The 12,597-nt window shown below is 33.4% G+C and overlaps 2 protein-coding genes across 2 annotated transcripts; both read left to right on the top strand.

Annotated features, from left to right (window-relative positions):
- The first annotated feature begins 116 nt into the window (after positions 1-116).
- LOC130657883 (uncharacterized) lies at positions 117-6,626 on the top strand. The gene is made up of 3 exons (XM_057460873.1): positions 117-276; positions 1,820-1,877; positions 6,275-6,626. The coding sequence occupies exons 1-3, from the start codon at positions 117-119 to the stop codon at positions 6,480-6,482; spliced, it is 426 nt and encodes a 141-aa protein (XP_057316856.1). The 3' UTR covers positions 6,483-6,626.
- A 213-nt stretch (positions 6,627-6,839) lies between these two features.
- LOC130656955 (plasminogen-like) lies at positions 6,840-11,662 on the top strand. Its single transcript, XM_057459898.1, has 4 exons — positions 6,840-7,169; positions 7,882-8,142; positions 8,965-9,092; positions 9,553-11,662. Exons 1-3 carry the CDS (start codon positions 6,884-6,886, stop codon positions 9,054-9,056), a joined length of 639 nt encoding a protein of 212 aa, XP_057315881.1. The 5' UTR covers positions 6,840-6,883; the 3' UTR covers positions 9,057-9,092; positions 9,553-11,662.
- Positions 11,663-12,597: the final 935 nt, after the last annotated feature.

Below are 12,597 nucleotides of genomic sequence, written 5' to 3'. Positions count from 1 at the left end.
ATTGAAGTGCAATTAATTTGGCCGTCGATTTCTGATTGTCTTGATTTAATTCCTGGCCGTTCCTTGTCGGTCTATCATTATAATTTAGGAGTTTTACTATGGCAGCACAAAACAGCATGTTGTTGGCAGCATTTGTAAGCTTTCAAAGTGTTTTAGACTTTAAGATAAATGTTATTGTTATTTTTAACATGTGGTTGTTGTTTGTACTGAAAGAAGTAACAATAAACAGATATAATGTTTGGTTAATGTTATTGAACGCATGTATTACATTTATTGGTAAGTAAACATTTATCTCAACATAAACTAATGCGCTGTTATTCTAATTTTGAGTTATCTTTTAATGTTTGTGTTATCATTTTTTTTTTCTTTTCTTGAAACGTTACACTAGCTAAACAAGACATAACATTCGTTAGGAATTTGTAATTAATTACAAATATACAAATCAAAATAAAAAAATATGAAAAATCAAATATAGATAATGATAGATATCATTTAGATATCACTTGTGAAAGGCGGAAAGGTATAATTATATCTGTGGTCATGAAATATGGTTGTGACAATATTGTGTTTCTTTAACAATATTTCTCTATTTTTTTTAATTCAAAAATTAGTTACATTGGTTACAGTAGGCTCAAATCATGAGTATGCTTGATGAGGGTTATACTTCCAGGTTTTTCAGATAGTATTTCCAGATAGTATTCATACGCAGCACTATTCTGTTATTGTATCCCCTATCACATTGCACTTCTTTCTCTCACATACTACTAACAGCAACTACGTTGCCTGTTACAGACACACACAAATTATGTATTATTATAAAAGACAAGTCGATAAAAGGCACAGCTTGTTTCTGTTGACGTCAGCAGTGCATGTACAAAAAATGTTTTAAAGAAATTTTTTTACCCGCTGTGAATATTGTACGTATAAAAGTAATTGCTTTAAACAACTTTAAAAAACGTCGAATTGACGATGAACCAAAGCCGAAACAAAACTATCAAATAAAAAGATCATTCGCGGTATATTGCAATTACTCGCTAATTTACTTTATAATGTGATTATTGTTCTTCTGAGTATTGTCAATACTTTCACGTCGTTTTCACTTTCATTATCAAAATCTTTTATAGCAAAATTGTACCTAGGAATCTCAGGTACAATTTTCGTTTCGACTAAAATACAACAATCGTTGTTTAATACGTGCAGCATTTTCTTCTTTAATATTAAGGGATTTTTTTTGTAACGAGCTCGTGAGCAAAGAACCGGTACAAACATTTATAAGCTGGTAATCGTAACAACCAGTCATGGAATAATATAGAAATAACAAAAAAATTATTGATTTTACTTTTTTGTTATTAACCATTAGTAAATAAATTTCCCTGAATGGTTATTGTTGCGGTTTAGTTTCGCAGTTGTATCGACATTATGGCGCACAGTCAATGTTTTTAAGAATGTGCACTTTGTTCTTACAGATTGCTGCAATAGATTTTAATCTGCGAGGTAAAACTATCCAATTATGCGACAGTACACAAGGGCAGGTTCTTGTGTGACACAAGGCTGTGGAACTATTTTAATTGGGTCCATTTTAACCTCGTCCCCAGTGCTCTCTGATTTTTGTGACAATCTCGCCGTCTGAGAGCCCCGGGTAGGAGGTTGGGTGAAATATTTGTCTCGGCACTGTGCAATAACTGTTAATTAAAAACATTGCATTGCGTAACCCCGCCTAGCAGTACTAAGATCACCTCAGGACTTCTCTTGTAACTTGAACATCAATATTAACACCAAACTTTTAGCTACCCCATTAATTATGTAATTTCTTTCACAGGCTTTCCAGCGCCAGCTTTAACTGTAACCAAATCGATTAAAGACTTCTTTAAAATAAAGTAAGTATATCTTCCCATTGTTTTGTACATTAAGGCTCCTCTCCATTTAGTTGGATCGGACCGGATTGGACTGGATCGGACCGAAATTGCGCATATTTTGAGTCCAGAACGATCCAAAATGGATCTGAAAAAACCTGAAAAACATTCAACTTTTCCCGGATCAATGTTTAAGCCAATGAAGAGTATTTTTCTGGTCATGTGACTTAGAATTAATAAATGCAGCCATTATAGCGCTTATTCGAAAAACGTCTATGTTGAGAGAAGGAAATTTATTTGGTAGGTAATGGATAACCACTGTTTCTGTGTTGCTGCACGTTTTAAATAGCCTGCTTCCAAAAGTTTTTCCCAAATTGCTTCACATGCCTCGCTGACTATTTTACCAACTGTAAAAAGGCCAACACGATAACTACTGGCAATGGCAGTTTTAGCATCACCAGTCACTAGATACCTTAGTGTAATACATAAGCGTTGATCTGCTGATAACTCTCTCTTCGTAATGATGATTTTGTTATGAGTGGAGCACCGTATTATAAAAGTTTCTCGTACTTTTGTGGCAACATTCGAAATTTTTGAAAAAAGTACTCGTGATCAAACAATCACATGTCTTGAACAAGCAAATGGTATTCTCCTTTTTGTTTACGCTCTTTAGAAAGTTGACGTACCAAAAGAAATTATATTTTAGTTTTCTTCGTCTTCTCTGTATGTATTTTTTAATCAGTATGGTAAAACACAAAGTACGAATCTCCAAGGCAGCCATGTATGCGCGCCAAGATTCTGTTTCGTGAGTGGAAATTCAGAAACTAAACGGACCGCAATCCAGTCTGATCCGATCCGGTCCGATCCAACTAAGTGGAAAGCAGCCTTTATACAGAAGCCAATCCGTTTTTGATCCATACACATGCAAAGATGCAGAATAACATGAAAACGAGATTAGTTATGAGCAAAGTTAGGACGCTAGTTCTTTACTTGCAAATGTGAAGAATGTATCAACAAAATGTTGACTTTTAATATCGTAGTTAACCCTATTTGGTATGGGGAGGGAGGGGGGGGCATAAAGTGTCCGCGGCATTTTAAAAGTCCCATTACTTTTTATTTACTGGATGAAATTCCTTGAAATTTTAGGACTTTTCCTAACTTTTATAGGTCTTTCGGACAATCCAATTTTTTTTTACAAAAATTGTCCTGTCAATGTCACTTTGTCCTTTATTGACAGGTGGTCATATCAACTTTTGCTGTAGTGCTAAAAACAAATGTTTTATAAACTAACCAGTACTGACATAAAGTCATCATACAATATTGACATACACACTGTGTAATTTGCAGACCGGAATATTGGTAATTTACAGACCGGAATATTTCTATTCTCCTATTTTTTATATTTATCGTCAAATGATGACATCATAGATCATTTTGTCACATGTCAATCCAATCTGCCTTGTTTGAGTACTTACTGACCGGAATGCGCATTGATATACCAAGTTTTATTCCATGACAGCTACTAACACCAAGGTTCTCAAATATCGATTTTTTTAAACAAATTTGAATTCTAATTGATTTCCATTTTCTCTCTACAGAAATTCTTTTGTAACACCTGTAAATGTTTCTAATAATGACTTACATTCTTATATTAGGTTTTTTAATGACTAGTACTGCAAATATTTTTAAAAAAGATAAAAAAAACGATAATTTCCAAAAAAGATATATTTTCGCCAACCATTGTCTCATTATGACGTCATCATTTCCTGTGATGACATGTCAACCAAAATACTTTGTCATCAATTAAGTCACAACATATTGATGCTTCTTTGTGCCAAGTTTCGTCACTTAAAACGAAACAGAACAAAAGTTACAGCCCGCGGGCTCTTTATGCCCCCCATACTTGCAAGGCTCAAAAAAGCCCATACCAAATAGGGTTAACACAAGATGGTATTGGCAATTGTGGTGTGAAAAAGAAAATTAAGACATCTCTAGATGTCTTAATTTTGCGTCTCTTTTCAGATATAATAGCTAAACCATCTGCCTAGCCACGTTTTTAGAATGATGGGAATAAAATTTTATCTTAATATTTGCTAGTGCATTCAGAAATTCGCGAAAGTTAATCAACAGAATGTATTAAGCATTGGTGTGGTTAGCCTTATTCTGTGTGGTATCCTGTATGATTTCATTATAATTATAAGATCTTCAAAAAGTTGCATATTTAAAAAAACCCTTCGTAAGTAGCAATTTGCTTCTTGAGGTCTCCATTTAACACACGTCTTTTTTTATTAAACAGTCTTATTACAGCTGTGAGGTGCTTATTAATATTTAAACACATCCCATCCTCACTGTTTCTATAAGCTAGCTTCTTGTATGTATTTTCTCCCTTTTTAGATATGTAAAATCTTCATGGAATTCTTTCATAGGGACGATTTGCAAAAAATAAAATCAAAAAGTTTTTGACTTCACAAAGTTTTTACACTGTTTTCACCGCCTAAGTTCTTTCCTTCTATGAAGTACGTCAGAACTTTCGAGTTGCCATTATTTTTTTGAATAACAATTGATAAATTGATTGGGAGAAAACAAACTTGCTTTGCTAAGAGAGTTTTTTTTAAAAAAAATTGTTTTAAGTGATTACAAGAACAGGGCGAAATTTAAAAAATAAAATCTTTCAATACAAAAAATCAGAATATTGTAATGATCGTTCAGGCGGAAATATAGACTTTGTATTTACTGTTATCAACCTCATGTCTTCTCTTTAATAATAGCCGTCGTCTGTCTGTGTGTCCGCGTAAGCGGCGTCCCGTAACGGAAACACGACATTTTTAAAGTGTGCACGAATAAGAAATGTGATATAATTTTATCCACTTTGTTGCGACGGGTAAATTTAAAGGACGAGCGAACACGACGGGCGACTCCGTGGATTTTTCCACGGGTTAACGACTAGTGTTATAATATTTAGTTTTACAAAACTAATTAATGGCTTAAAATATAACAAAAAGAAGCAAAAAAGTTGTGAATTCCTTACATTTTGGCATCTTAACACGGGGAACAGGTGGTTTAAAGTCCAACTTGCCCAACAAACATAAGAAAGTCATATTACTATCTAAATCCTCAAATTACAAACTGGTGAAAAATGGGTTGTAAGTACTGCTAACTGCTCTTGTTGTTCCATTTAACAGAAATGGACAGGAGAATCCATCCCTTACAATATAAGTCACCTACTAATTTAGAAATGCCGTCAGTCAGCCTAGTTAATATTAGTTTTACAAATGTTGTTTGAAAAATATGGCACATTAATGACACAATTAATAAACAGCTTAAAATGAAGATGTGACAGCCTAAGATTTATCATTTTTTATTCCTTCTCGTGTCAATGGCCGTGAGTGGAAACAATCTACTAACTATAACACTACTAGCGACTTTAAACATTCATTATAAGTATTAATATTTTATTTAACGTTTGTTTGGAATAATAAACTGTTTATGAGGGCAATACCGGAGAATATTGACCGACGTCAAAGTATCGCCCGAGCTTGCGAGGGTAATACGTGACAGAGGTCAATATTCAATTATTATATGGATAATTATCCGGGTACTGCATTTTACAAAATATAAAATTATAAGCAAGATGTAGAAACCATGTCTTTATAGAAACTATTCCCATATGGAGCGTAGATTTGAATTAAAAATATAATTTTTTGAAATCAAATATCGTGTAACCATTACAGGTTTTTATTGTAGCTACAACGTAGAAATCTTTTAAAAATTAAAAGTAAGTTTCACTTCTGTTTCGCGTTTTGTTTACTTTTTTCCGTCATTTATTTACATTTAATGTTACTATATTAAAACTTTAAACACAGTTGCTATGGTAGCGGGCAATACCGCGGAATATTGCCCGCTATGACGAAGGTTCTCGCCAATCACATTTCCCGACTTTCGAAAATATCGATGCCGAACTTTTACCCTGGTAATAAGTTAGCGTAAGCCACCTATCATATCATATCCGAAGCTGGTTTACCTAACTCCCTTAGCTCGTAAAACAATAAACTAGTCGTTATAATGGCTCCCAGCGTCTGGCAAATATAGCTGATATGCCATTACTACCAAAGGTTGATAGTTAGATTGTATGAATATTACATTGTATGATATTGCAAATATTGCGAAGTAAACAAACCATATTATGCACTTCGTCGCTGCAAAGTAAACATTTGCTCATAACAAATCTTGTTTTCAAGGTATTCGGTATTTTGGAAAGTATACTTCGCGAAACAGAAAGAGATTCGGAAAAAGGCTTATTGCGTTTACTATTTTTCATTTTTGTCACTTGAAAGAAACTAATTGTATTTCATAGATTAGATCGTTACACAAATATTTGGTTAATCATGTAGCAGAATTTGTTAAAAGATTTATTGTTTTAGATGCCAAAATTACAGCGTTGTACTGCCAAACGGAGTTTGTATGCAACAGTTGCGAAATTACAAGACAAATCAATCAATATACCAAGGAAGATATTCCAATCAAGACATGCAATGGTCTACCTTACTTTTGCATTATTTTAAAAGAAAAAAGGGCAGAGTTTACGCACACAGAATGCTTGACTTAATATTTGAGCACGACAGGTACTAATTTTGGCGCCTAATTTTGGAATCCTTGTAAACCTGGTTTTCGCTGATGTAAGTATAATGTAAAGTGTAATGCTTATTTAAAGCAGCTGCAACTTCTACTGTTATGTTTGAAATTTTTATACTTTCGATCAGGCACCGGATCATTCAGTCACTTATCGCTGAAGTCGACATTTTGCCGACTCACCGGGTTCCCAGACTGGTCTATAATACTTGTATATAATATATGTATACCCATCTTTAATACATTTTGCCCGTCCGTCTCCTTTCAATAACGTTATTTAATTTTAATGCCTTATTATTTATTATTTGGTATTTTTTAGGTTTTATAGCTGTACTGAGAATTTAGCTTTCAATCCATTGCTAAGCTCATTTAAGCTCTTCATAGACAATAACATCAAAACAATGTATGCTTGTGCAAATATGGTGATACAGTTATCATGTTTTGTAAGACATCAAACATGTTTGGTATCAAAAAGTGATAATAAAACTGTTATATCGCCACCGTGTCGAAGAATTTGCGAAAGAAAAGATTGCTATAATTTGATCAAGGACGGTATAGGGCTTTACGAACGTCTCTATAGACTATGCCCAGACAAACTTCCTCATCCAGGATTAATTGCCAATGCAAGTGACTGTAGCAACTTTCCGAAGAAAGAAATCAACAACGTTGAGCGTTGTCAACTACTTCGTAAGTTCATTTTTGTATGCAGATTTATGTATTTGTGTAAATAATAACTGCCTGAAAAATTTTAATAACCAAAAAATTGCGCAAAACTCTGTAGGGTTATCTCGTCCTTAGGTTAACATTGATTTTCTGTAAAGCCATTGATAAGGAAACTTAGAGACGTAGTAGCTACTATCATCATTTGCAGTCCAATTGGCTCTATTGAACAAGCGTTATTAAATGCGATCGTTCCTAACGACATTATTTTCAACAGGTAAATGAAGGACATGAGCACACGTTACTTAGTTACCATTTCTCGAATAAAAATAATAATCACCGAAGTTAGTGTGCAATCACTTCAAGAAAGTAATTTCGCATGATTACAAACCCCCAATAAGATTCTTATATTTAGCAAGCAGCATTAGCCTTTAACTACAGTGTAGTCTGCACACCACGAAGGTGTATGATATTTAGATGCGTAAGCTAGATATACAACGTTAAAAAAATGAATGGTACAATTTCTAACCACATAATTGCTCAAGAACTTCTGCTAGAGGAGGTTAATCCACTAAAGGGCAACAATCTGAAACACAAGTATGGTATCCAAACACGGTTGGGTTTGAACGTTGAAATTAGACAACTGGTGTCAATGTATTACTTAAGTTGTTTAGCTCTTAATTTTACCCTTTTTTCTTTAACTCATTTAATAAGGTAAAATATTTAATCATTTTTTTAGCTTTCACATATGCAGAAATGAATTATACCGAACACTGTTATGAAGGAAATGGAGAGTCGTACAACGGTACTGTCAACATTACTATGGCTGGGAAGACATGTCTACCTTGGAGTATTAATCCATTTTTATCTGCACCACTTTATAGCAACTTACAGAACAACTTTTGCAGAAATCCTCAAGGATATGCAAAAGCACCCTGGTGTTATGTAAATGAATTTTCGCGCCTGTGGGAATACTGTAACGTTCCTACATGTTTTTCGGGTAAGAGTAGTAAATCCTCATCTGGTATGGTATTACAAAATTCACACAACAGCTTCCAATACAAGAAAAAAAATGTGTCAAAACTATGGTAATCGAAATATAGGTGTCAAAAAGAAGGTCTGGATTGGTTCAATTTAATAAATAAGTCAATAAACACTGGTTAAGCCGTGTTTAGATACAGCAAGTGTTTCAAAAATGTGGTTTTGCTAAGGTCCCATGTCCGCGTTAAACATTTGGATGTGCAGTTTGACATTCTCAGAGTTAGTGTCTCTATACATAAACAGTGTATATTATTACTTGTGTGAATAATGTACAAAATTTTCTTTAACAAGATGTGAATGTATTTTGCAGAAATTTACGCGATGTGCCGTCAGAATCCGGAAATACGTTGAGAAAACGCTAAAAACTACCTGCTTAGACAATTCTTATTCTATGAAGTTGTGAAAATTGATAAAAAACACAAATTCAAATCTCTGGCCCCAGTATGCTGCAAAAAGCGCTACTTGGGCACATGTGTAGGCCAGATTGTGTGAAAATTCACACCATGGCCCGGGAGTGTTTATAAAATGAGAAGATTTAGCGTGTACGTCATGTGTGTTATTCCGAAATAGATGCAAAAAGGTGTCAGTTATTTTTTACTGTAATCAAATATTGAATACTGTTATTGTTTTGAATAAACCTCGAGATTAGATACAGAACTCATAAAATGATGGCTAAAAGGGATGCGTGTGTGAATATGTGTAGATTAAGTAAATGTTTAAGAACAAGCTAAAATAACTTCATCAAACGATCCTTATTAATTTATTTTACCTTTTTTTATAGTTGCTGCTGACCACAACAAAATGTCACTAAAAATTACTCTTGTCATTGTAGCAGGTGTTTTAGTACTACTTTTGCGTCGGTACTTGTCTTGAGGCGGAAAATGTGGTCGCAAAGAATAAAAAGGCCTGGTTAGTAGATTAAATGAGTCACTTGTTTACCTTTAATTAATAAATTTTTATTAGAGCATACAATGTTTTGTTTATACATAAATTTCCGTTTTGCGTGTTGAGTCTTAGAAAAACCTTTTATTAGGGCTACGATTATTAGGGTTATTAAAGCTAGTGGTAAAAAGCACCGATAAAATTGCAACCGTTTTAGTTGCGATACTAGACAAGCCAAATTGATGCCGGCAAGATTGAATGTGCCTGAATTGGCAACTATGCATTCACAGCTAAATTGATTGGCATACTACTAAGTGAAGTCAGGATTGCATTGTCACACCACTACTGTGTCATTGGCTTTTTTATAGAGACAGAGAATAACAAGGCAGAAATCAAATAATAACTTGGTATATTCACAGGAGCTGCTAAAACATTTGAAGCTTTTATACGAAATAAATGAAGGGTAATAATTTTATTTTTGTTTTAGAAGTAATTAAACCATATTGTAGTTATGATGCATCGACGAACGAAATAATATCAGGAATCACGGCAAAGACATTTAGATGCGACAAAAACGTAAATGAAAATGGATATTGAGCGGACAGAATTACTATACAGTTATGTTGCCGTTTTACATCTGCACGTTTTAATTGGTACATTTATATAAAACTGGTCGTTAGCCGGTAGAAAAATCCACGGGTTCGCCCGTCCTTTTTATACCGCATTGCGTGCATCTCGCTACGTGCGCAGCTAAGCTAACATTTTGCGTGACAGACAGACAGACAGACGTATGCGGGTATTTTAAAATAGATGTAAAATTAATTTTCGATTTTTTGCAAAGAACATTCTGCATGAGAATAATTATGTGAAACACTTTCCGCGCAACATATTGTGTTGATTATGCATTAAGAGTAATGGAAATGCAAACTAATTCCTGCAGGTAAAAAATGCACACAACCGACCACAGAATTAAAATAAATCCATTTAAAAACAAAATTCCCTTAAAAATAATGAAATATTTTTTAGTGGTCTGGTGCTTCCAAAAACCTAATTAATTTCAATAACAATTATTTGACTCGATATTTTCCAGTATTCATACCCACAGGAATGTGTGTGCAAATCCTAAAACTTTTGTAACCTTTGGCGAGTACTCTTTCTTGAGCATGAATTATAGGAGATGTAACGAGCCACAAAATCTTCCAAAGACTCACTGAACTGTTTAGGATAATGTAACGACTTTTTTATTCCCACAGAGTATTTTTGCTGGAAGAAAATTCCATAGTTTCGCGGGTTTTTTTTGAAAATTTCACAATATTTTAATTTGAAATGCTAAAGGAGAACAATTTGAATTGAATAATATTAAAATCAACAAAAATCAATTCTTTCGACATGATTTTCGACGCAAATTAACAATACTGACGAATACAAATACCTGGAAAATATTGTTGATCCAGCGTTAACACTGTTAACTGACTTTGAAGCAAAATGCAAACAAGCTTCGAATCAAATCAAGCTGATGGCTAAAGTTAGACCATACCTTACAAAAGCTGATGTTGTCAACATCTACAACATGCTCATTATGCCTGTCATAGCATATTATAGTCAAATTCACACAAGCAAAACGAAAACTAAAAATTGATAAACTCAAATCACTCCACAACTGAGCCTTTTATGATCATTAGTAGAGTTAACCTCCCGCTAAAAAGTCACGAATGTTGTATGAAAATGAACAACTGCTCTTTTGTGAAGAAATGTATCGACAGAAAGCTGTGTGAAAAATTTCGATGGATATTTTAAATTGATGAGTCATAGAAAAAACAATAGAGGCAAAAATTCGTTAATTAGACTGCCTGGTGTAAAGTTTGAATATAAGAATGAATATGATTCATTTCTGCGGTGCAAAAACATTCAATGAACTGCCAAATGATTTAAGAAAGATTGAGGACTTTTCAAAATGTAAGAATGCGCTGAAAGTCCATCTGTTTTTAGTTCCACTTTTTCTTTTTCTTTCTTTTTCGCATCTGTATAAATAAAATAAAAATTAGAGTATTTTATTTTCCGTTAGATACTTTTTATTTCTTTAATTTAATATAATTTTTGTTATTGTAAATAAAACAGGGCACACATTTATAGCAGTACTTAGCCTACTGAAATGTAACTTTTTTTAATCCAGTGTAAAAATTCAATAATAAATAAATACTTTTTTTAACATTTCATGTTCAACTTTTGTAGGGGGTTCTCACTTATGCAAATATATATATTAAAAGTAATAAATTTTATCCATTTTATAACACCCATATACGTCTGTCCGTCTGTCACGATAAATGATATCTCAAGGAGTGAAACGCACCCAGTGCGGTATAAAAAAAGACGGGGAAACCCACTGACTATTTGAATAACATTTTACACCGTGCAAGTTGTATTTTTCATATTTTGTATAAACTCCAATGGTTGAGTACTGTATGCAATATACTAAAATCACTGATTTGGGGGCAAAGACAATATACCACCTGTCGAATAAACTAATTTTTGTTGATTTAAATTTGCTACACAGAAACCATTCTGTTTTACATTTTGTGTAAACTTTCGTGAAGAAGGACTGCATACAATGTTTCCAAAATAATGATCTTTGTTGATTTAAAATTTACTCCCTTTACTCGCCACTTTTTTGACATTTCGGTTTAAGATGTTTGGAAAAGGGCAGTACGGATCATACCGAAAAAAAAATTATTTTGTGTTGTTAAGCGGTTGATTTTCACATTTTGTGTAAATTTTTGTGGGAGACGATGCTATGCAACCGAAAAAAACTTGATGTTTTCTAAACTGTGACTTTTTAATATTTTTTATAAGTTTTTAGGGAAAACATGATATTTAAAATGTGTAAAGAACTGATTTTTGTTGATTTGTGCGTAATCTTTCAGGCCGGCGTTTTCGACATTCTTATAAAGGTTTTCAACACACTCACTTAAAGATGTACATATTTTAGATGCGTTATTTTTGACGTTCTTATTGACGTTGTAACTGTCGGTTTTGTAACTATCGGTGTTGTAACTGCCGGTTTTGCTATTGCCGGTATTGTGACTGTCGATGTTGTAACTTTCTATCAACTAGAGTTTACACCTCGTAAGGTGTATATATATATATTTTTTTTGTAAGGTTTTGTGGGAAGGATTGAATGCGATTTGACATTTGAAATTTTCTGTAAGATTTTAAGAACTTTTTTGTTAACTTAGGACTTACTCCTTGCAAAAGTTCTTTTTTTTGCATTTTCAGATTAATTTTTTTTGTAAAGGGCAGTATGCAATAAACAGAAATAATTGCTTACGTGATCAAAATTCAAATGACGGGTCTTTCCTATTGTTTTTCTGCCTAAGTGGAGTTTTCCACGTTTCCACAGGTCTTATTGACTAGTGGGAAAAATAAAAAGATTCTAACTAATTCACTCCGCTAAATCGCCTATAACGTTGTTTATCATCCACATTGTGTTAGTTGAGTCATTTAGCAACAGCACAATAAGATGCGTTATAAAATT

The sequence above is a fragment of the Hydractinia symbiolongicarpus genome, chromosome 9 (genome assembly GCF_029227915.1).
Source record: "Hydractinia symbiolongicarpus strain clone_291-10 chromosome 9, HSymV2.1, whole genome shotgun sequence".
Taxonomy (NCBI): Eukaryota; Metazoa; Cnidaria; class Hydrozoa; order Anthoathecata; family Hydractiniidae; genus Hydractinia; species Hydractinia symbiolongicarpus.
This window is presented reverse-complemented; position numbering and strand designations above follow the sequence as displayed.

Coding starts and splice junctions, on each gene's coding strand:
- LOC130657883 (XM_057460873.1), top strand. CDS start 117: ATGTTGTTGGCAGCATTTGTAAGCTTTCAAAGTGTTTTAGACTTTAAG. Junction 277..1,819: donor CGCATGTATTACATTTATTG/GTAAGTAAACAT, acceptor TTTCTTTCACAG/GCTTTCCAGCGCCAGCTTTA. Junction 1,878..6,274: donor AAAGACTTCTTTAAAATAAA/GTAAGTATATCT, acceptor TTATTGTTTTAG/ATGCCAAAATTACAGCGTTG.
- LOC130656955 (XM_057459898.1), top strand. CDS start 6,884: ATGTATGCTTGTGCAAATATGGTGATACAGTTATCATGTTTTGTAAGA. Junction 7,170..7,881: donor TGAGCGTTGTCAACTACTTC/GTAAGTTCATTT, acceptor TCATTTTTTTAG/CTTTCACATATGCAGAAATG. Junction 8,143..8,964: donor CGTTCCTACATGTTTTTCGG/GTAAGAGTAGTA, acceptor CTTTTTTTATAG/TTGCTGCTGACCACAACAAA.